This window comes from Artemia franciscana, chromosome 5 (assembly GCF_032884065.1).
Source record: "Artemia franciscana chromosome 5, ASM3288406v1, whole genome shotgun sequence".
Taxonomy (NCBI): Eukaryota; Metazoa; Arthropoda; class Branchiopoda; order Anostraca; family Artemiidae; genus Artemia; species Artemia franciscana.
This window is the reverse complement of record NC_088867.1, coordinates 45,830,066-45,855,895: the sequence shown is the minus strand read 5'-3', so window position 1 is coordinate 45,855,895 and position 25,830 is coordinate 45,830,066. Positions and strand designations below refer to the sequence as shown.

The window sequence follows — 25,830 nt, the reverse complement described above, 5'->3', positions numbered from 1 at the left end:
ATTCTATATTCACCTTTTATTTATCTATATTTTTCTTTTATCATTTTCGGACATGTCATTTTAGCATTCTATATTTTATCTTTTATTTATCTATAATCATCTATCATTCTATATTCACCTTTTATTTATCTATATTTTTCTTTTATCATTTTCGGACATGTCATTTTATCATTCTATATTCACCTTTTATTTATCTATATTTTTCTTTTTATCATTTTCGGAAATGTCATTTTAGCATTCTAGTATCTACTGTAAAGGGCGTGAACTTGAAGTTTGCGAAAACAAGCCTCGCGACCATTGAAATCCGGTAACCTGAGTCGAATTATCTCAAGTAAATATTCCTCTATTCCATTGTATTCTGCATGTCCCAGATGGCGTACAGCCCACAGAAATTCAGTCTATTGAAGATATTGTTCAAATCTTAGTAATAAAGAATTCGTAAATCGTGGAAATATGAAGCCAAATATCTGTATAATGAGTTAACCATGAGAAAAGTCAGCTAGCTAGTAGCTAAATAGAAAAATAAATATTCCAGTATTGATAATTATATAGGCTATTTATGGTACCCAAAGAATAATGGAAATTACACGCACCTTTGCTTATTTACTTTGTATATTTTGTTTATGTACAGGGATTCTTGGTCTCCTGAGAGTAAAAATTCGCATTTGGCCATAAATATTAGAAGATAAAACATTTTCATCATTTATTAGGGTGTAAATTGTCTGCATCTTTAGATATGTAGAATTGCAACTCTCTTCGAGAGTCACGGAAGCAGCTCTAGCCGCACTACTTACGAACGTTGGAAGACTCGAACTTCAAGGTCGATTTTTTTTTTCAAATTTTCCGCCAGTATGTCAGTTTACTCCCAAGACACTAAGTTAAATCTCTTTGATATATCGTAATTTCACTCAGTGCAAAAAAGATGAGTTGTATTTTCTAAGCTGTTCCCAGTATATGCTATTCATTGCCACAACTAGGATTGAGCTATGGTACAGGCTTAGCAGGAGAAATGAACTTGGAGGGAAATTTGTAAGAAAAATATTAAAAGTTTCGAGGAAATTATTTTTTTTTTCAAGCATTAGTTGCTCGTATTCTAAAGCTTGTAAATTAATTTAAGGAGAATAACTATGATTTTTTTCAGTATGGATTGTACCCCATGATTTTATACCCTATGCCAGGGTGTGGGCCTTCCAAACCATCTTTCTAGTATGCCTAGAATATTAATTAATCAATAAAGCTATTTCTTTTGGTTGCAATCAATAAATAATTGGTTTAATCAATAAAACCATTTCTTTGGTGTGATAATTCACGAAAATTTTGAGGATGTGGGGGGGGGATTAATTTATTTTACTAAATCTAAGAGTGTGGGCAACCATTTTTGAATTCTTTCTATGAGAGTACAAAAAAGGTTTTATATAAAACAGGGGGGAGATTCTACCTTCCCCTCAATTGGTACTACTGCTGTGTTGCGTAGCTATCAATTCCTCCGTAATGAAAATTTTCACGTAAATCACCATTTTAGCTTTTTTTTTTTTTTTTTTTTTTTTTTTTTTTTTTTTTTTTTTTTTTTTTTTTGACATTACCACAGCCAAGCTCACGGTGTTCAATAAGTTGAAAATACAGGCAAATGAAACGCAATTCGAGAAAAATGAAACTCATTTTAATATTTCTATTGTCATTCCGATGCGCCATATTACTGTAATATCTTTTGAAATATATTTGATGGCTTGTTCGTTTGTTCAATTGTATTATCAACCGTATGATTTTATTTTTAACTTGTGCATTTTGATTTGCTACTTTCTATTTGTAAAAAAAAACTTGAAAAGATAGTTTATTCGCAAAAAAAGGTTCCGGATTCTTACTTGCTTTACCTTTAACTTTTTCACGACTTGTACCAGTGCTTTCCTAAGTGTCCAGTCTCAGCCAGATGTCATATCATTTTTTATGACTAAGAAAAAATGATTTATGAAAAAGTCTTAAAAGAACAATTAAACTGGTAGGTAAATTGTAGTTTGTTTTTTTTTTTTTTACTTTTTGTAGCAGCCTGAATTTTATTATTATTGTATGTGCATATTTTCTACATATATAGCCGAAGTTTTTAATAAAAGCAGAATTTAAAGTGTTTGAATGTTTTATTACTTTTTTAATACATTTTTGAAGCATGTCCTTTGTGAAACGTTTTTCATGGGGTTAGATCACTAAAAACTTAGGGCGGAGTCGCCACTAGACCACATTTTCCTTAGATACTTTTCTTTAGGATTTTGTATGTGGGATTTCATTCTGAAAGAATCAAAGCAGATTTTTAGGGATAACATCTGTCGGGCGACCAAAACAGTGAAATGGTCGAGATAGCTCGTAAGAGGAAGGATATTGGATTAGTTTATATAGAATGACCGATTGATAGAATGATGGTATAATTTATATAGAATGACGATAACCGATTGGTGCTACAGTTCACCCTTAAAGCACTATTTTAAATCCTATTGAATGGTGCTAATTGGATTTTAGGGGGGAGGGGGCAGTATAAAAAACAGGTATCCATATTAGGCAATAGACTTTATGAAAGACTTGTAGAGAAAAATCATCGCGCTGGAGGGTAATAATGTGCTAGAACGAGGATATATAATATATATATATATATATATATATATATATATATATATATATATATATATATATATATATATATATATATATATATATATATATATATATATATATATATATGCACCTTTATTCTGAAGAAGGACCGGGTTCGATCAAGATGTTTGTCCCATGTGAGGTCTGGTGAGGAACGTGCTCCAAGGAAAATTTTGTCAAATCTTGATAGATTCACCCTCAAAAGCTTAGGTGCGGAAGCAAAAGCTTAGGAGCATGACCTTTGATAGGATGACTGATAGCTCCTTTACCTTAAATGCATCGAAATTGTCCACCCGGACATCAGATCACTTCTGTATCTCTTGAAGATCTGCTCGCAAGGAAAGTCAAGCTATGACTGAATTTTTATGTTAATGGACAGCTGATTTGACCGTACCATTGCAAGTCAAACTCTGGAGAGGATTCACGAGGCATGCGTGTCTAGCTAGAATCCCATGTCTAGACATGTGTCTGGTAAGAAATCAATGTCTTGGCAACTACCATTCACAAGTAAAATTTGGTGTTTGCCTAAACAAGTTACTGCCAAGCATCCAGTTCTGGACCCTAAAACTCAAAACTGTAGGATTTTCGACTACAGCCAATCAGAATGTGTCCAAGTTCCACTATTTTCATCATCTATATTTACGGTGTTAAATTGAAATTTAATTTTGTTTCTTCATTTAATCTTTTTTTTTTTCATTTTAAGCAAATATGCAACATCAGACGTAATTGTGAAGCACGATAAACCAATTGCTGGCTTATCTCATCCAATACCTCAGTGGCAACAAAAGCAGGAATTGCAATTTGAAAGTTTTTCCAGCATAAGTTCTTTTCATTGGTTAGATATTATGACTTTAATCCATTTGAAAGCGAATTTGTAGTTTTACCTAACCAATGAATTCTAGTTGTGAACAGTTGTTGGCAAGACATTGATTTCTTGCCAGACACGTGTCTTGACATGGGATTCTAGCTAGATACGCATGAAGAATTTCAGCCTTCACTGGGTATTCTCAGGAGGTAAAGCCATTGGGATTAGTAAAAAGAGTATGAGAGCTTACAAAACTTAAGCAGCTTCCACACGCCCTTTTCAGCAAAACCCATGCCTATACATGTGTTTCTGACCATGCAGTTGCTCAAGCATGGAAATTCTAGACTCAAGAACTGGATACTGAGCTGTAACTTGTTGCAGCCAAGCAACGAATTCTACATGTGAACGGGGACCACCTAGTTGTTAATGTTTAGACATACACGTGACTAGACATGCAAGTCTAAATATACATTCATGTCTGTGCTGCTCTGATAACATCGAGTAGAAATTTCATCAACAAGCTCTTATGATAAACTCGAAAAATCTTGCTTTATAAAAAGTATATCATCTTAATGTATCTCTGTGCCAGAACATAACCAACTCTTGTTTTTGACTATCCAGATAATGCAGAATCAAGCTTATCATGTGTTGTCTACACTCCTTATCACTAAGAAAGCTGCGACTCCAGGTATACGGAAAAGCTTGATTAAACAGAGCCCAATTTTTGAATTACAAATGTATTTCTCTTTAACACGTAGGGATTAATTGAGAAGGAGTGGTAGTAGTTGTTTTTTTTCTTTTAAACGAGAAGGCATTGAAATGTTGGAATTAGGCAAATCTTAAAATAAAATTTGAAATTGATTTGGACCTCATTGCCATCAGGAGAACATTGTAATGTCTAAAATCAAAGGACGCTTCTCACTTTCTGAAAATAACTTAGGCTCCTAAGAGTGTTGTAGTCATGCGTGCCAGCAAGGGCGGAGGCATGTCCCCCCCTGGAAATTTGGAGCTATGAAGTAATTGTAAGCAAACCAAAGGAAAGAGACCAGAATAGGAAAAAAACATGGGAAAAACGTGTGTTTCCTTATTATTGGCTGCCTGCCAATAGTTTCTGACCTTTAATAAGGTAAGCATTAGTTCTAATTTCTGACTGAGTGAGCTTTTTCTAGTTTTCCACAAACATTTTTCTGTATGATTTGGTTAGAACAACAACAAAAAATCAAATTGTTCATAGTAATGAATGGTAATGGAATAACGATCCTTGTCAATAACGAGAGTATGTGAGTCTACTATTAAATCAAAGAATCAGCTATTTATGGTGATCCTAAATATGCATTTGTTTATCAGTAATTAGTGCAGTTATTAGTACACAAGAAAGTTCGTATAATTATAGAAAACAACTCAGTAAGGGGCAATTTCGGTAAGAATATGGCGTTAACTTTTGCTTCAATTGCAAGAGTACCCATGAGCTGATATGTGAAGCCACTACAACCAGAAATGTTCCCCCTGAACCACATGCTGCGAATTTCTGTCTTTTCTCCCTGAACGGATACGTTTTATTATCTTTTTTTCCCTCCATAAGTGATAGTATGCATCTATTTGTCACTTTGAAAATTATTTAATTTTTTACAATTATGAAGTATAAAGTTTTACAGGATTCAACATTGAACAAAAAAATTATTTGGTTTTCTTAATCTTAGCTTTAATATTTTACGTTGAACACACTACTTTGATAAAACAAGACTCGAAAGCAAATTTTTACAGCAAAAAGAAGTGAACATTTTGCTTTTCAGCCCCGTTGTGAGAGTACAATCCTGAAATATCATCTCGACAGCCTAAAGAAGTTAGGATTTTAAATTTCCCCTGCTTGTTATTACGAAATGAAGATTTTCGCATCCCTGTTGGCTTTTGTGGTAATACGGACAGATTCCCTTGATAAACCTAAATTTAATTAAATATTTTTTGACGGTATGCAACATTTGTAAAATCTAACAGAGACCGCACAAAGTGAGTGAAACCCTGCTTCAAACTTGTTTCCAAAAGAAACAGTATTAATGATTAAAAACTTATTAAAACCTCAACTATTAAATACCAATTACAAAAAAAAATTCGTCCCAAACCAGAGCAAACAGTCCCAACTACAAATCCACCACCTTTTCAAGGGGGGCGCCCGCGCCTCGCCCTGGATCCGCCACTGCAGGGGCGTGATTTTGATGCGAATTGGCTGAAGTTACCTATTCAGGAACCCAGAAACAGAAAAACTTAAGTAAATTTTAATTTCCCAGAGGAAGACAAAATGTTATCAACGAAGAAGCTGTAATTACTTTAAACAAGACGTCTTGTTTTTAGCTGTCTTAAGTACTCACCCATTTATCCTTTTTTATAGCCTTGGTGGTGAAAAAAAAAAAAAAATTCCGTAAATGAGAGGTTTTAGCAATATATTGGACCAAGTACAGGCTTTCAAAGTTCCAAGATTAAACTTGGCTAAGATAAGTATAAATGATGATCAAAAATGGGCCAAGTTCGCACTTCAGAGACTATAAATAAAAAAATGTATAAAGATCAACATATTGAAAAGTTTAAAGAGAAAAACAAAGCTAAAACTTGCATAATGAATTAAAACGAATAAAAACCAAAGACAAGTTAGTGATATGAGCGGTGTTACAGCCCAATTAAGTAAAAAAAGGCTTTAAAAGAAATTTAATAAACTCAAATAAATAGAATGAGCATTAAAAAAGGGGGGAGGGGTATCTCTCAACTTCTGATGAACAGTGAGCATTATGTAACTAGTTCATTGTGACATATTGTATGAAGTTCAACATAAAAAAGGGCGTTTTTGGGTTGTTTTACGATCATAAAGTCTTTTCAAGTCATATGTTTCACCATTGGGATATCTGACTGTTCAGTCTGTGGACAGAAGATGGTGTAAACCACAGGTTCACGAGTAAACTAAAAGGTGTGAAGCCTCAGAGACTCATTGTAATTAGTGAACGAAAGCAAAAGAACCACCAAAAAGTTCAAGACTCGGGTTATGTTATTGTTTATGCCATATTACCAACAAAAACTAGTAGTAACTTCAGCATCGAGATCCAGCCAATATCGCGTTGAACCTAATAAGGCAGAAGCCCAATTTAAGATAAGGAATGCTCAAAACAAATATACTAAAAGGAAATATATTTACAAAGAATAAATTCATCACATTAATGTCGAAATTTTATATTTATGAGAATTGACAGGGCTGTCACCACACAGATCTTTTTCAATCAATGAAAATTTTCTCGTTCTGTTCAGGTTTACATTTGAATGTATGGATTTGGGCTGTCAAATAAAATGTTTGGTAAAATAAGTAGTTTGACTTGACTCGAAGGTCCATCGATGATATTATATACTTTCTATTGTCATGTCTCAATTTGGCAGGGATAGATTACTACAAAATTACGCCATTGAGTAACTGATTATCACATAGACTACTCACATACATTAGCCCATTTTTTCAATGTGCTAAGATCTTACAGCTCACTAGTATTAGCAAATAATCAAATATTTCTGTCAAATAGAACTTTGAAGAGAGAACTTTCATGGTAGTCTCATCAAAGTCCTCAGACCACTGGCCAAAGCAAATTGAAGGGAAATGTTTTCAATAGAACAGTCTTAAGAGGTAAAATTAGACCCCTTATGTTTTCATTAAAGCTGTTTTCTAGTAACAGATATTAGAAGATAGAATTGCTGAGAAAAACGGGGCTATTAGCTACAGTATAATCTGGCTTAGATTAATTTATTAATTTAGGCATACAGATTTAAACTCATAAAAATAAGTTTACCAACACATAAGTTAAATCATCAGATCGGTATAAATTTCACCGAAAACATATAAAAATGAAATAAAAATATTACAACATAGACCATTTTCAAATTTTCGGGATTCCCCCCCCCCCCCCCCCCCCCTTCAGATAAGCTTTTATTGAATGGAGATGATGGGGCTATAACATTAAAAGTTAGCTCTGAGTTAAAGTTTTTTTACTTTTTTACAGGTCTAATTCCGAAGTAATTTTAATCTTTATTTACATCCTACTGCTGTTTATTGATGATTTTATTTCTCTTTGTTGAGAACAGATTAGCCTGTTCTGAAATTACGCCACTCAGGAACTGATAGTTTAATACTCATATACAGTAGTTTGTTAATATTTTGGAAAAGAAAGTTATGATTGATTTACAAAAATATTTTCATTAAAATTTTCTTTTATGAAACATACTTCGAGAAGAAGTTGATTCTTTTTCCATTTTCTTGTGAATTGAAACCGTTTATATTTGTAACATTAAGAAAAGTCAGTCATTATAGAATGCAACAAAAATATGGACAATAATGAAAAAAGTATTCAACCTGGAGATGCTGTACTTGTTGAAGATATTGTTAATCAGTTAAAATCTCAAGGAATATTTGATCAGTGGAGAAAAGATTGTCTAGCTGATGTAGACACAAAGGTAAAATTAAATGGGCCAGCTTTGAATTAACTGAACAGAAGACAGGCTAGGGTGTAGCTTACCAGTTGCTGGAATCTAAAAATATCGTTTAGGTTTAAATATAGATGATACAATATACAGTTATTAAAGTTCATATAAGATATACCACAGAAAAGTTTCTGGACTAGGAATTTTGAAATTCACTAGCTTATAGGCTAGTCAAGCTATAGGCCATGTGTTAGATACAATATTCCTATTGAGGAATTTGTAAAAGTTTGTGAAGCCCCATATCTAATTTAAAATTTAGCTAACTTTGCTAGGCCTAGGGTAAAGTTCTAGTTCTGGGGCTTCTTGCTACCTTGGAAAGCATTTAAATTAGGTAAATAGAACTTTCAGAAATGAATGTATGGTCTGAAATAGGCTATAATTCATTTGAAAAAAAAATGAAACAGTTTTGAAAATTTAAGCTGAAAAAAATTTTGTTGTACTTTGTTCAAGCAGAAGATCTAGTTTGAAAGGTTTCACTTTTTAAAACATACATATTTTTAAAGGTCAGGACCCTCTAGAGGGAGAGCTAATGGAGGTAGGAACTTCAAAATACCTTCCCAGGACATAATTTAGCCTGTGACCCATCCCTGAAAGTTTCATTTTCCTAACCTAACCCCTTTCCAAGATAGCAAGAAGTCACTTAACTAGAATTTTCTGTATTAACAGAGCAGGCTTTTCAAATAGCTAAGAAATAAACTTATCTTTAGAATTAGATTTGGTAAAATTCTAGTTAATTGACTTCTTGCTATCTTAAGGGCCCTCTAGAGGGAGAAGGAGTGGAGGTGGGTACTTTAAAATACCTTCCCAAGACATACTTTAGCCTGTAGACCCATACATTTTCCTAACCTAAACCCTTTCTGAGATAGCAAGAAGTCAATTAACTAGAATTTTACCTCATTGTCACTTTACCTGTAAATTAAATTGACTATGACAAAATTCAGAATAAGTAATTGCATGGGAAATGTATAGGCTAATGTGGGCTTTATATTTAACTAAGGTTAAAAAGGATATGTCAGGTTAACATAGAATTTGCAACATAAGCAATGTTATATTTAGATTCAAGATAAATTTTTGATTAGGCTATAGAGGTAATTTTGTTTCTTAGCTATCTGAATGCTCCATTAATATAAATATTTACCTTCAAGTACATATAGAACTAGCATAAAAAGGAAAATGGTACCATTTTTGATTCATTATATTTTGCTTTGTTTCAACATAATACTCATTACCCTGACAATACACCTCTCCTCCTGATGGTTGCATTTATTGTTCTTTCCATTGATTGATTTATTATGAAACTGGTCATGCTGTGTAGACTCAAATATCCAGTTCAGTTTGAAGTATTGTACTGAATAAAGAATACCATTTTAAATGAATAAAAAATGTAAATGATAATAGAAGGAAACATGATAATATGATTAATATAAACAAACTGCATATTAAAAAGCAAGACTTTCATTGTGTTTGCTTTTTTTTTTAGCTAGATTGCCTACATGTCCTAAGGCTATGTATAAGATCATCAGGGGACTTTGGAGGAACTTTAACCATAAAAGAGCATAAAATTAGCAATCTAAAAATACCTCTTTTTATTTCTAGTATGTCTTCTCCTGAGAGTCACTATTCTGCATTTTTACCAAAATTGTATTTCATTGCTTAAATTGCATATGTCAACAAAGTAAGGCAGTGGCCCACCTATTATTTCCTGAGTCTAAAGGCCCATTTATGCCTCAGACATTCACTTTTTACTTTAAAGATGGTAACAGGGGAAGGATGATCTTTTGTTTTTCAGTTGTACAAATTGAAAATCCTTGAATGATTCCACTTCAAACAAGGAGTAAAATTCATAGCTCTTCATTAAAAAGTTAGAAACAGGGGGAGGGGTATCTGAGGGTATAAATGGTCATTTTTGTGTCCACCCTTCTGCTAAAAAGTAGGAATGAAGAGAAAAAGGCAAGGCAAAGGGGCTGCAGACCTATTTATTGCCTTGAACATCTTTCAGCATCAAATCAGAAGTTAGCTTATTTTTGCACTAAGCCAGGACTTAGTTCACTTCACCTTAAATCACCTTAAATCACAGCTTGGAGCAATATAAGGATTTCCATCCTTGTGATGCTCCAGTGATGAAGAATTTTGTTTGGTGTAGGTTGTGGTTGTTGATCTAGACTCTTGTGGAGGACTCTGCAGTTTCCTATCTACACTAACTTTTTAATGTAGATGTTAAATGTTTCATGTTTAGATGTTTCAAAACATCTAACTTTTTTCTAATGTTTTGGCTACCATAAGAAATAATTTATCAGTCCATGAAATTTTCAAATTTGATAACTCATAGTTCCACAACCAACAATAGGCTTCTTGTGGACAACTTTCTGTGTTTCATTTTTCATTTTATTTCATTTATTTATTAATCACACATACATGTATATATATGACATAGGCCCATGGGGAGACAAGCTTGAAAAACTAGGCCTAGACATACAATAACAAACTTTCACTACAATACAGAGATAAACATGATGGTAAAGATACAATAACACAACAATAATATGAAAGTAGCATCTCTGCCTAGGATCTTTCAATATTATTGAAAAATAGAAAATTTCAATATTATTTAACATTAAATTAATACTGGAAGATAGCTGAGAGGCCCACAATTACCCAGAGCAACAAACCATACAAATAACTTTGCCTTATTAAAAAAAATGCTTAATTAAAAATTACCTTAATTACCTTAATTACCTTAATTACCTTAATTTGCACTTCGGAGCAAATTAAGATCTGTAGATCTGTTGAATGCTCCTGAGTTGAGTCGGTGATGTCTCATAGCAGGTATGAGCAGGACGGAATGTCCCACTCATACTTCCAGTCTTTCGTGGCCCACTCTTTATCCAGTGCCTTCTTGAATGCTTCGGGGGTGGGGGCTGAGACAGTTGCTTCACACAGTTCATTCCAGGGGTTGACGACTCTGTTGGTGAAGAAACTTTTTCTGGCCCTGGTTCTGACTGACTGCTTGAACAGCTTCTTTGAGTGTCCTCTGGTGCACTGTGGGGGGCCTGGGTGGATGGGCAGGATCTTGGCATATGATGAGTTCAGCAATTTGCGGGTCATCATCATATCGCTACGGTTGCGCCTGTACACGAGGGTAGGGAGGTTGAGAGCCCGTAAACGATCTTGATAAGGTTTGTCTCCAAGGTTTGTGATGGCCTTGGTTGCTCTCCTCTGGACTCCCTCAATTAGCCTGACATCTCCTTTGTATGTTGGGAAGGCAGCGCACATGCCAAAATCCAAAACGGGTCTGACTAGTGCCTTGTAAAGTTTCAGGAAAACTAGTGGGGATCTGCTGGTAACTGTTCTTTTGATCAGACCTAAGTTTGTGTTGGCCTGGGACACGCTCTTGATGGTGTTGGCATGGAACTTGAGAAGGCTGTCAACGATGACCCCAAGGTCGCGTTCCTCTGTGCTGGTCTTGATGGGTGGATCGGAGTTGGAGGCATGTTCATGCATATGGTATTGGGCGCATGGGTTTGAGGATCCAAAGTGTAGCGTGCTGCACTTGCTTATATTGAACGATAAGAGCCATTTGTCTGCCCACAGCTGGATTTTCTGGACGTCTGTTTGCAGGGATTTTACATTCACTGCTCCAAATAGCTTTGAGTCGTCAGCATAGAGAGACAATTTGTTTTCCACCTCGCTGAATATATCATTGATGTAGATGTTGAACAGTGTAGGACCAAGAACAGTTCCCTGCGGTACTCCACTGATGACATCACAGGGCTCGGAAAAGACCTTTTCACCTCCAGCACCAAATAGCCTGACTCTCTGGGTTCGTCCTGACAGGAAGTCCATAAGCCAATCAACCAGGTTGGGGTGTAACTGGGCAGCAGTAAGCTTTTCTCTTAGCCTTTTGTGTGGGACTTTATCAAAGGCCTTAGCAAAGTCTAGTAAAACTAGGTCCACTGGCAATCCTTTGTCAAGCAAATCTGTAATGATGTCATATGTTTCCAGTAAATTTGTTTCAACTGACTTTCCTGGTTGAAACCCATGCTGATTAGGGGATAGGATATTGTTGACTTTCAGATGTTCCAGTATTGTATCATTGACCACTCTTTCAAGGATTTTTGCGACTACTGATGTGAGACTTATAGGTCTGTAGTTTTCTGCTTTAAGTCTGCTGCCTTTTTTGAATATTGGGGTCACAAAAGCAGTTTTCCAATCAGATGGGACAGATTTGGCATTAATAGACTTTTGGAATAGGTCAGACAGTGGTCCTGCGATGATGGTTGCCAGTTCCTTCAGCAGTCTTGGGTGTAAGTGATCTGGTCCAGCCGATTTATTCGTGTCAAGATTTTGAAGCCGTTTGAGGATGTTGGAGGGGTCGATGTTGACTTGCTCCATCGTTGTGGGGGCTTCATAGCCCGGGCAGTTTGGCAGGGGGCCTTCCGGTTCACAGGTGAAAACTGAAGCAAAGTGCCTATTTAGTTCGTTTGCTACATCAGTTATGTTGGTTACGGTAGTGCTACAGGGTTTCACCAGTCTGGAGATAGTTCGACGGGAGTGGTTCTTGCTAGAGACATAATTCCAGAATTTTTTAGGATTTGTCTTACTTTCTTTGGCAAGATTGGACTCCAGATTTTCGTAGAGTTTTCTGGTGAGGTTTCTCAGCTTGTTTCGTGCCTTGGTGAATTTTGTGTGTTGCTGCAGGTCTCCTGACTGCCTGAACTTTTTCCATGACCTCTTTTTCCTGTTTATTTCTCTTTTGATGTCTTTTGTCATGTAGGGGAGGGATCTAGGTTTTGGTTTGAAACTGGTCTTTGTGTGGGCATCCTGAGCTTTCAGTAAAACACCCTTGAATTTGGTCCATTGTTCGTCAACTGTGCCACTTAGTACATTCGGCCAGTCTGTAGTGGATAATTCATTTCGAATAGCAATGTAGTCGACAAACACTTTTTTGACTAGCTTGTTCTTAAGTACCTTCACTTTCAGCATGAGCTCTATAGTTAGGTGATCGCTTTTACCAAGGGGTGGTGAGTAATCAATACTTTGAACTAAGCTTTTGTCATTCAAGATAACCAGGTCAAGTATTGTTGGGCGCTGAAACAATCTGTATCTAGTTGGTTGGTCAACTATCTGGTGTAGGGACAATTCACTGAGGCAATTTAGGAAAGGCTGTTGCTTGTCTTGTTCGGTTGGAGTGGCACCATATCCAAAACCGTTTATCCAGTTTATAGATGGAAGATTGAAATCGCCGGTAATAAGCAGATGTCCTTTGAGGTTCGAATTTAGTGTGCATATTATTTCTGCTATTGCTTGTTCGGTTACAAATTGGGATGGGGCTGAGGGACTTCTGTAGATGCATCCGATTCTGACTGTCTCTGACACATGGCTCCCTGGCACACATAGATCAAAGCAAACTGCCTCAACAAAGGGGCAAAAGAGAGGAACATCAATTATCTTTGTATTGTATCCTGCTTTAGCGAGGGCTAGTGTTCCTCTTTTGCAACCCTGGGACGAGAGATTTGAGAGAACTTGGTAACCCGGGATTTTCACATGGGAATCGTGAAGTTTGTTACTACTGTTTTTAGGGCAGACTTCAGTCAGTAAGATCACATCGAACTTTTTTGAGTCAATTAGGGTTTTTAGTTCATCAATTTTGTTGGGCAACTGGTCAACATTAGTAACACATACACTAAAGTCAGAACTTACGGTTGCTGGTTCTGGTTGGCTTTTGTCCAGTATGGTTTGTCTGTTGTTATTTTCACCAGAGTCACTTTCTTCCTCAACAGAAACAAAGCTCAAGTCTTCTTCTTCTTCCTGGGAAGCCTCCGCAGTTACAAACGAGTCTGACGAATTGTCACTAATAGTGTCACTAAGGGTTACATCAACATTTTTATTTTTACCAGGAAAAGCAGAACTAATTACACTATACACTAATGGTGGGGTGAAAATTGGAATCACACCACCATTGCTTCCGGGTTTTTTTGGACGATTTTGTTGCCCCTGATAACCAGATCGAGTTCACCGTTGGAGACACGATCACGCAGTTCTGCCAATAGTAATTTTCTACTGTCCCTGTCAGCTTTAACTTTGTCGTGGCGGAACTGTACAGCGTCTTTGTTATTTCTTCTTTCGTAAGACGTGTTCACGATTTTCCTGGGCAACGAAGGGTTGTTAACCGTGAAGACAGTTGGTACCGTGGTTTTGGGCGGATCTTGAGCAGACGCTGAAGAAGGTCGCTTATTCAGCCTCCTTACATTTGTGACAGTAACAAGCATGCCGTATTCTTTCTGTAGGAATTCCTCGATGAAGGCTTTATCGGCTGTGTTTTGCGCTTCAACTGACAGAGAAGGGTTGATTGGGACCCCGAATGCGATAAGATTGTTTTTGCGCCTTTGTCTTTCTCTGTCAGTTTGTAGCGCTTCGGCTACCTTCTTATCTATTTCACTGGCTAGTGTCTTTGAGATAGCTTGCAGGCCGTCGTCTAACTGCTTTTTTACTTCAGTCCGCATGTCATCCGTTGTGCAGAGTTTATCCATTTCTCTTTCAATGTCCCCAACTCGTTTTGTAAGACCAGACAGCATGTCTTCCATGTCGCTTTTGATATCCTCCTTGAGTTGCTTGGTTGAGTTTGCAACTATGGTACTGACAATGCTGGCAACGTCCTCCTTGCTTATGCCTCGCTTTTGGCGTGGGTCAAGTTCACATAGAGGACAGAGCCAGTGGAACTCGTTTCCCTCGCTAAGGTTATTGATAAGCTTGTATTTAGTCATTGGCATCTCGATACACTGAGTACACAACCACTTCGAACAATTGTCACAGTTCAAGGCGGTGGATTCTGGCGTAAGTGCTACCTTACAGGAGGCACAAATGTCCTCTCCGCTTTTCCGTGGCGAGATCATTTTACGTTTCGCTACACGGTACTGTTCTGCCATCTTCCGGAGGATTTCCGAGTTCGGTGAACAATAGGGATTTTCTCAAGTCCAAAATCACGGCTCGCGCCTAATTCAAAAATCAAAAGCAAACGTGGGTGCGCAAGATCCAGTGCGCATGCGCAGATGAGAGTGTCAAGTTTGTGGGCACGGATTCAGAACTTGGGGGACCTGTGGGAAGCGCGGATACTCAAATCACCTATCCCCAGCAGTTTAAGGATGGATATCCCGCCGGTACCAATACGGCTCTTCGTGTTTGTTATCGCTCTCTTCTGCACAGGTTTCCCCAAATGCAGAAAATAAACGATTCAACTTACGTAATCTGTGGCTTTATCAAAAAAAATAAATACTTCGCAAATGTATTGTGGCAACACTGTATAGGTAGATAAGGAAGAACGGGAAGATGCGCAATTCCCTGGAGAATTGAAAACAAAATGAATTGCCCAAAAGTCTAAATATATCAGTCACAGCACTGAGGTAAGTCCCTTAAATCAACACCTAGGGTAACACAAGACCAAGGAAAATGCAAAAAACAAAGAAAAACAGTTTTATCTCACAGTTTAATACATATATATCCAGGGTTCAAATTTATTCAGCCACATGGATTTGTTATTGTTGTCGACGCAACGTAATCCTGAACTAAATGAAATTTAAGTTTCCTTTTTGTTAAACAGATAGAGAAAAATTTATCAATAAGAGCCTTGTGAGCATCCCAGCACCAAGCTATCAACACAAACAGAGCAAATTTAGATCTGTCAGTATTATACTTGTCAATGTAGATACTCTTTTTTTGTAGAGTGTTATAATTATGTAAATCTTGTGATTGGGAGAACAAACTTTGATTGAGGAAATATGGTGGTAATTTCTTAATGTCATAATTGAATTTGAAAAGAATTGCTCCAAAAGTAAATTGTTGAGAAACTGGAAGTATATCTAGATAAGTATATAAAGATGCTGTTGAAGACTTATTTGGAAGTTCAATAGGTGATGGAATAAAAAGTTTAAGGATTCTTAGGGGTTTATTTTGTAAAATCTGTATAGGTTTAATATGACTTTTAAATGTAGATAAATATACTAGAGAACATAATCAATATTAGTCTGAATCAAAGCATAGTAAATACTTCTTAAAGTAGAGTAGGGTAAATAAAGCTTCAACCTTCGCATTAAACCAACATACCTTGAAATCTTTAAGCATAGATTTTGAATGTGTGTTTTAAAAGATAAGCTTTCATCAATCACAAGTCCAAGGTACTTTGTCATTTTCACCTGAGATACTGATAATAGATACTTTGAAGAAGCAACTTGGGTAATATGAGGGCAGATATTAGACTTTCTGCTGTAAATTATGAAATTAGTTTTTGGTACATTCAAAGCAATAAAATTTGAAGGACACCAATCAAGAACATTAGAAAATGCAGTATTCAGTTTTACCTTCAACTCCTTGTCATTCCTCTCAGAAATTAAAAACTGCCGTGTCATCAGAAAAATGCATGTGGAGACATGGGAATGTAAAAGTTCAATGAAGATCATTTATATAAATTAAAAAAAGCTGAGGACCTAAAACAAAGCTCTGAGATACCCCAACCTTCAAAAACTGAGGTAGAGGAAAAGAAAGGAAATTGCCTCCATCTAATTGTTGCTTTCCCTTATCAAGATAAGATTTAACTAGATAACGCCTGTCTGCACATACCACAATTATATGAAACAATTACATGAAAAAGAATACAATGGGATATTGTATTGAATGCTTTTTTAAAATCTAAATATATTGTTGCTGGAATTTCACCTCTATCTAAGCATTCATGAATATATTGGATGAGAGCAACAATAGTATGTTCAGTATTGTGTCCAGACGAGAAACCAAACTGGGAATTTGTGAAGAAATTAGACGATTTAAGAAAGTCATAAAACCTCTTATAAATTGCCTTCTCAAATATTTTAGAAAATGCAGACAAAGTAGAAATAGGGCAGTAATTAGATGGGTTTTCAGGAGAGTCACCTTTATGAAGTGGAATTATCCTCGCCTCTTTAAAAGCAGATGGGAAAACTTCAGTTTTCCTCAGTATTACTGAGACAATATCTTTCCTTCAGTATTACTGAAGACAATATCTCTTTAACAATTTTAGAACTAGACCTGTCAATTCCTGCTGAATTACCTGGATTTAGATCACACACTATTTTTGTTATTTCAGACTGCAAAATAGGCCCAAGAAATATTGAATTACTTTGAGGAGATGGAAGGTATGAAGAAAAATGTTTATTGCTACGTGAATCAAACTGGTTCATTGTTGATGAAACAATTTTCTCTCCTATATTAGCAAAATAAGTATTCAAAATATCAGCCACTTTTTCCGATTTATTAGTAGTCGATCCATCATCTAAACTAATAACTTCAGGAAACTTAGATTTCCTTTCTTTTTTTTATAAAAGAATTAATTAAAGCCCACGTTTTGCAAGGAGAATTTTGAGCTTCTGCAAAAGACTCTTTATAATATCTATGTTTCGACAATTGTATCAGTGTGGTTAATTTATTTTTGAAAATTCGAAAATTTTTAATATTATAATCAGTTGGATTCTTTAACTGCTTTTTAAATATCTGATTTTTTTTTTCTTAACTAATATCAAAATTCCAGACGTTATCCATGGCCTTTTAGGAAATTTTTCTCTGCAAATTTTATTTGTAACAAACGGCAACTAGAATCAAGGTAGCAATTGAAATTTCTTAGAAAATTATCAGTTGCCATATCTGTATCCTCTGTTGATATTACATCCTGCCAATCCAACAGTCCAAGACTTTCATTCAGGTGCTTTAATGTCATTTTATTTATTAACCGTACTTGACGTTCCTTACTTACCTGTGGTATTTTATAAGTAAAAGCTAAATCTGAAACCACGAAATGATCCAATATATCACTTAAAACAGCAAAATTTGCTTGAATTGGTAAAGATGTAAAAATATTATCAATAAGAGAAGCAGAACTAGGTGAAATTCTTGTAGGTATCAGGCAAGTAGGAATCAGATACGCAGAAAAGCAAGAAGACAATAACTCAACAGAAGATTCATTTGAGGCTTATAGAATGCCTCTTTAAAAGCAGATGGGAAAACTTCAGTTTTCCTCAGTATTACTGAGACAATATCTTTCCTTCAGTATTACTGAAGACAATATCTCTTTAACAATTTTAGAACTAGACCTGTCAATTCCTGCTGAATTACCTGGATTTAGATCACACACTATTTTTGTTATTTCAGACTGCAAAATAGGCCCAAGAAATATTGAATTACTTTGAGGAGATGGAAGGTATGAAGAAAAATGTTTATTGCTACGTGAATCAAACTGGTTCATTGTTGATGAAACAATTTTCTATCCTATATTAGCAAAATAAGTATTCAAAATATCAGCCACTTTTTCCAATTTATTAGTAGTTGATCCATCATCTAAACTAATAACTTCAGGAAACTTAGATTTCCTTTCTTTTTTTTATAAAAGAATTAATTAAAGCCCACGTTTTGCAAGGAGAATTTTGAGCTTCTGCAAAAGACTCTTTATAATATCTATGTTTCGACAATTGTATCAGTGTGGTTAATTTATTTTTGAAAATTCGAAAATTTTTAATATTATAATCAGTTGGATTCTTTAACTGCTTTTTAAATATCTGATTTTTTTTTCTTAACTAATATCAAAATTCCAGACGTTATCCATGGCCTTTTAGGAAATTTTTCTCTGCAAATTTTATTTGTAACAAACGGGCAACTAGAATCAAGGTAGCAATTGAAATTTCTTAGAAAATTATCAGTTGCCATATCTGTATCCTCTGTTGATATTACATCCTGCCAATCCAACAGTCCATGACTTTCATTCAGGTGGTTTAATGTCATTTTATTTATTAACCGTACTTGACGTTCCCTACTTACCTGTGGTATTTTATAAGTAAAAGCTAAATCTAAAACCACAAAATGATCCAATATATCACTTAAAACAGCAAAATTTGCTTGAATTGGTAAAGATGTAAAAATATTATCAATAAGAGAAGCAGAACTAGGTGAAATTCTTGTAGGTATCAGGCAAGTAGGAATCAGATACGCAGAAAAGCAAGAAGACAATAACTCAACAGAAGATTCATTTGAGGCTTATAGAAGGTCAATATTGAAATCTCCGGAAAGGATAACATCTTTACCTTGAAAATGAGGTCGATGCAAAAAATCATGGAGTTTAGAGGGGAAAGACTTGACTAGAGAAGAAGGCGGTCGGTATACTACGCAAAAAAAAATATCTTTTTTTCCTAGACTAATTTCAGTCACCATTACTTCAAAAAGCATTTCCTCATGAGAACCTTCCAGATTTGCAATGCATCAAAAAGAGATGCCTTTTTTTAATTAATACTGCTAAACCACCTTGGCCCCTAGTCAATCTGTTTTTAAAAATAAATTGGTATCCAGGAAAAACAACCTGAGGAGTCAGGTCTATAAGAAAAGTCTCACAGAATCCAACGACATGACAAGATAGTTTATGAACTACATCAACAAGATCATCCCTGGAACTAAAAGAACACCGCCTACAATTTAAAAATCCTGTTCTCACAACAGGTTGTTCTCACAACCTGTACTGGGAAAATCAGAAACTTTGGAATGTAATTTTTATTTACAATTTGGAAAATTAATTAGCTCACCATTATTTATCACTTTTCCTGCTAATTTATGATGGCTCTGGAAAATTGAAAAATCAAAAGGGCTAGACTTAAGGTATCTCAGTCTATCCCCAATACAATTATCTTCCAATGCAGAAAATCAGAATTATGATCCAAACCAGCAGAAACTTTCACAAAATGCATACCGTTTGAGTCTTAAAGCAGCAAAAACAAATGAACCAGTGAGAACTCGAAAACAACTGAAAGAAAAAGAAACTGCTTGAAAAAAATAGAAACAAGAGAAAGAAATGGAACATATTCATTGTAAATTGAACACGGATGCTGAAAAATTATTGCACTCTAATTACCTCATAAAAATAGAAACAAACACAAAAAAGAAAAAAAAAACATAAAATAACCTCATAATAAGCTACAGAGAGACGAAAAATCGCACAAGAAAAAATGCGATTGTATGAACAGAGAAACATTACATATTGTAAAGTAATAGAAATAATCTCACCAAATGTAATGCCATTATTAGTCACCGTAACTAGTCGATTTTAACCCATTGTGAAAAGGGAGACTTTACATTCAAGCCATAATTTGCTCCCTTTTTGTTTAATACGCCTAAGATGAACCGAATCTCGCATGTCCTTTCCCTTAGACAATAGCTCATTCCATAGAAAATGTAGCTTTGGTAGGAGATTACTACAAATGCGAATTCCACTACCTTTCAACTTATGTTTACCTCACTGAGAATCGACCGAATGCTCTGATCCGTGTCTAGCGATATAAAAACAGGGGCCGGTTGAAAACTAGTTTTTCGACTAGTAATGTTTGAACTGCTATTTCTCATAAGGCGATAACAATTGGTAAGAGAAATGTCCTTGGTAACTTGCAATTTGTCAGAAAGAAGAGACATTATGTTGCTAGTCACTGATTGGTTATGCTTTTCAGCAGGCTGACCACGAACGATCAAATTTAATCTCTTTTCTCTCACTTTGATGTCCAAAAGCCTACTCTCCAAATCGTTATTCCGCAATTTTTCTTGCTCTAGATCATTTCGAAGCTTTTTTGCTTCATCTCGTATATTAGCATTTTCTGCTGATATTTGCCTAACTTGGTCTTGAAGGGCAACTATTGAGACCGAAAAACTTTTCTGTTCCGCTAATATTTTATCCAGTGACGCCTGAAACCGTTTCATTCCTTCATCAAACTTTGCTTGAGTGACCGCCACAATAAATGCTACAGCCCGCACGTAGAAGTCTATACTTGCATCAAATTACGCAACAGAAAAGTCCAAAATAATATCAATTTTAATCCTTTTAACTTGAACAAGTAATCCAATTATAGGAGTTCACTCTTCAATAGCTAGTGAATGACATAAATTCTTATCACAAAAAACCCTTCTGTATATGATTTCAGAGCCACTTAATGTTTAGGTTTGTTTTTAACGCATTTTCAAAATTTTGAATAAAAAAAAAATCAGCATGAAAAATAATATCTAATTGTTCTTATTTTAAATTCGTTTTTTTGTCATTGGCAACCTTTTTGAGTATTACTACTACAAAAGGAGCAATGGGTAAACTTGAGAGAACTAATAAATTTTATAAGGCACTATACCATTCCTCTTCTCCAGTCTTAAGTGTAGATATGGAAACAACAAACTTACCTATTTTATAAATGCAGATGGCTGCACTTCAGATCCGTTTGGAAATGACCCCTTTTTTGGAGTATGTATCAGAGGTATGAAACACAACCAGAGCTGAAAAATTCTGACAACTTGGGATCCATCTCATAGAAATATTATGTCCATCATATAACAGAAGGGTCTATAACTGTAGGTTTCAACTTCATGATAAGGAACTCATGGGAAAGTTTATCAAAAGCCTTTGCTAAGTCTAGGAGCGTCATATTGACAGGAAAACCTTTGCCAAGTAGTACTCTGACATAATCATACACCTGTAGAAGGTTAGTGTTAATGGATCTGCCTGATCTGAAGCCATATTGAGAAGGAGTGAAGATGTTTAAGCATTAAAGTGCTGCATTAAAACTTCATTCATAAATCTTTCAAAAACTTCAATTGTGAAAGTTATGCTGATGGGATAGTCTTTTTTAGTACAGTCTTTAGATTCTTTTTTGCAGATCGGAGGAATGTATGACATTTTCCAATCAGAAGCTGATCTTATCACAAGAATCTTCCATACATATCTTACCACTAGAGAGCTCCCAGCAGACTGGAAAGTAGCCATTGTAACTCCAGTATTCAAAAAAGGTTACTGTACCAAGACTAAGAATTATTTGCCTATCAACCTAACTTCAGTTTTGGTTAAGATGCTTGAATGTATAGTCAATTATTCATTGCTCAAACATTTAACCACAAACAAGAAATCATACACAATAATTACAAACCTGATTGACTAAGGACATCAAGGTGGCCTACTGATCTTCGCCAAGGCCTTCGACAAAGTCCCCCATAGATGACTGTACTTGAAAATATCTGCTCCTGGTATCAAATCATCCCTGATAGACTGGCTTATGAATTTCCTCACTAACTGTAAGCAGAAAGTCCATTTATTTGAGATAGGTGGCCAGCCCTCTGATGAAGTCATAGTAATGAGTGGGGTATTGCAGGGAACTGTATTAGGCCCAGCCCTTTTCCTGATGTATATCAACAATATTTCCAATCATGTGGATAACAATATGCATTTGTTTGCTGATGATGCCAAACTTTTTGGCATTGCTAACACATATAAAATCCAACACAATCTAGACAGGCTACAGAATTGGACTCAAGACTGGCTTCTCCAGTTCAGTACAAGCTAATGCTGTATTTTGCAACTTGACCATCTAGTGAAAAGAGAAGAAGAAAGGGACCTTGGTGTGATCAATGATGAGTTGTTGAGGTTCCACAGCCTGAGTTGTTGAGGTTCTCTAGCATATTGTCTCCTGAGCAAACTCCATCCTTGGCCAATTATAAAGGACCATCAGTAGCCGAGAGGTAACAATATTTATAAAACTTAATAAGGGTCTTGTTAGACTCCATCTTAATTTTTGCATATGCCTGGATGGTCCTTCTTACCAGCAAGATGTTTGGCTCATTGGAAACGTCCAGAGGGGAGCAACAAAGTGCATGAAAAGCCTAAAATTACCTGCATATGAGTAACATCTCAAGCAGCTCAAGCTACCTACCCTGGTCTACAGACGCAATCGTTGTGATATGATGCTGACTTATAAACTCCAAAAGGAAAACTCCACCCTATTTAAGGGTAACTACAGTAACAGCCATCATCTCACAAGAGGACATTCAAAGAAGCTACCAAAATTAAGCTCCAGATTAACAATCTGTCAAATGTATCTTTCAAGAAGAGTAATTAACCACTGAAATAAATTGAAGAATAACCACTGAAATGAATTGAAGGACTCTGGTGTCAGCACTCCTTCCATCCAGTCTTTCAAACATCAACTTGACAAGGAGTGGGAGAAGAAGCAGTGGAGGTTCAACTGGGAGTCATCAATTCAAAAGCACTGCAGGCCCAGAAGACCTTAAAGCTCTCAAATGGATTAAGGTAACTTGAGAAGCTAGTTGTCCTTTTTGAGATAGCTGAATTAGGTTTCAGAGGGAAGAGTGGAAGACATTTCAACATTCCCTAAAAAGCTGGGGATGTATCCTGCCCGGTCCTTCAGATTTTTCAACACCATGTATACCAGAATAGAATAGGCTATAATATAATGGCAATATAATAGAATACAATGGCACTGCAGGGACAGATGCATAAAACTGTTTGATGGAAGATGAAGCAAAGTCAAAATCTGATACATTAGTTTTTCTGTTGGTGATGATTGGATGATTAGTTTTTTAGTTGGTGATGAATGGGCCACACCATTATATACAAGCTTATGAATGGTGTGATGGCAGAGACATGATTGTGGAAAGATTTGGGACGTTCTTTAATATCAGACGCAAACTTTTCCTCATATTCAGGTTTCAGTTTCCTAATGACTTTAGGAGTAAGGTTTCAGTTCTTGGTATAGTTTGGCCAACTGTCTTGGGTCTTTTGTCTAATCCCTTAAAAATAGGTTAAATTTAATTAACAGAGCTTCTTCATTTGAATTCATGTCTGAAGCTTATTTGTAAAAATGACGTAAGTGTCAAAATTATTCATTTTGTGCTTAGACCTTTGAAGAATGTGAAAGTCTTTCCATACAAAAGAAAAAAACTTGGCCTGTCCATGACTGGTTTTTAGCATTCAGTAATAGGTTGAGTTCAAAATAAACAACAAATACAACAGCAAAATAAAGGAGAGAGTCTGAAATTTATCTCACCTGGAGCATTTTCCCCCTCTAGATATATTTGTAGCAAAATAATTATTTGATGGTTTTTGTGTTATTTCTGCTGAAATTAATACCACTGATATGACTCTTATTAACCAAATGGTTGATAAGGCGCAGTTTACGTTTGCATCCCTTCAAAATTCCTTTGGAACTGCCAAGAATTCTCTATTCCAACTAAAAGTCGAATCTATACGGCCATGGTCCGAACCATCCTACTCTATGTATGCAAAACTTGGTCCTTGAAGCTTCAACACCAGAGAGCACTAGCTGCCTTCGAACTTGGATGCTTACGTCAAATACTTGGAATTCGCAAGCAAGATCGTATATCTAACTCTGATATTCGCCAACTTGGCAAGATTAGAAGAGATGTCGCTATATCTCAAGCGACATCAAGAGATGTCGCTGAAAGTGCCACTTAGAATGGCTTGGTCACATCCTGCAGAGAACACCAGAATACCTGGCCTTTTGAATCCTTCTAGTTGAGCCCTACGACTCTTGGAAGAGGCATCAAGAAGGGCGAAAGAAGAACTGGTGAACCCTGATCAAGTCTGACCTGGATCCTTTTGTTGGCTTTAAGAAATTTGGACATAGATGTTTGACCCAGTGGCTCCTTTTTGCAGAGCAATCGGCAGCAGATCGTGAAACCTGCTCCACACAAGGATCCTGGAAGCGGGGCGAGGCGGAAATGCCTGACTCCCGCCATAAGTAATAGTAGGCTAAGTAATGATCAAAATCCAAACCTTGGTAATATGCTCTATCTCTAAATATATTGTTGATCTTTTTGCATCTGACCTCACAAGTCAGCTTCACCTTTCTATGTATCATGCTTTGTATTCTATAAATACATGCTTCCAAACATATTCCAGGCATCTGGAAACCATAATGTTAATGAAATTGCAGGAGCTGCTCTTGTCTATGACCATACCTGCAGGAGGCATATCCCCTAGAGAAATGTTTCTTGTTGGTGGGTGGCTGATATTTGGTAATTCCACTCCTAAGTTAATTTTCATATTTATTGTAGTTTCTGCGCAATTGCTACTTATGTCAATTTCCAGGCTTTCTTCTTCCAAAGTCCCCCTCTTTGTCCTATTCCTTGTGCAATGCTGGCAAAAAAAACTGTTGAATACTCCCTTTTTCATGTGCCCTGTGTACTTATAACACCAAAAGCAAGTCCTCATCAAACTACAGAACTGCTAACAGCCATTCCTAGGGTTGGTGGTACCCATGAAATAATTAATTACAGTGCCCCGTCACAGCTCAAATATAATCAAAAAAGCCAAATCAAAGTAGGCCATTCCCCAGGCATGGTGCCCCCAAGCCATGGCGCCCGGGGTAACTGTCCCTGTTGCCCCCTTCCCCTAGGAGCGACTCTAACTACTAAGTCTCATAAGCTACTCAATAAATCAATAAAATATCATTTGAGACATAACGACCAAAGTGACTTCCTTGGTTATTGTAAGTTTGTAAGCTTACTAGTTGTTCTTACAGACTCATATCTTCCTCTACTAGTAAAGATCTTAATTACAGAATTGTTGGTACAAATAGGTGAGGGGATTTTTTTTTTTTTTTTTTTTTTTTTTTTTTTTTTTTTTTTTTTTTTTTTTTATAGACAATTACTTCTATTGGAAGTTAGAGGTAAAACTAAAATATTTGTAGAATGTTGGATAAACAAGCTGGTGCAAACTTTTACGATGGTAAATTTGACCACCAAAATTGAAACAAAAATAAATTTCAAACATGGGCAAAATTTTTAGTAAAAACTTGATACGAAAATGATGATAAAAGTCTGAACCAAAGAAATTATTGAGTAACATTTTCCCTTTTTCAGCCTGCATACCAGAACCTGCAGCAGAGAGTTGAATCAACTGTAAGTAAGTTTCTTGAAAAGCAGTATTGGAGTGAGAAATTGAATAAGAATCAACTGCGTGAAAGACTTCGGAAACACGTTATAAGGTGAGATTGCTTATTATGTACTAAATAATTTATTAATGA

At 35.8% G+C, this 25,830-nt stretch overlaps 1 protein-coding gene across 1 annotated transcript in view; it reads left to right on the top strand.

Moving 5' to 3' along the window:
- Positions 1-7,706: 7,706 nt before the first annotated feature.
- LOC136027486 (E3 ubiquitin-protein ligase RBBP6-like) overlaps positions 7,707-25,830 on the top strand; it is a 45,131-nt gene continuing 27,007 nt past the window's right edge. Inside the window, exons 1-2 of the mRNA XM_065704797.1 lie at positions 7,707-7,927; positions 25,667-25,791. Coding sequence (XP_065560869.1) covers positions 7,799-7,927; positions 25,667-25,791 — 254 coding nt within the window. The 5' untranslated portion in view covers positions 7,707-7,798. The remainder of the gene's footprint in view (positions 7,928-25,666; positions 25,792-25,830) is intronic.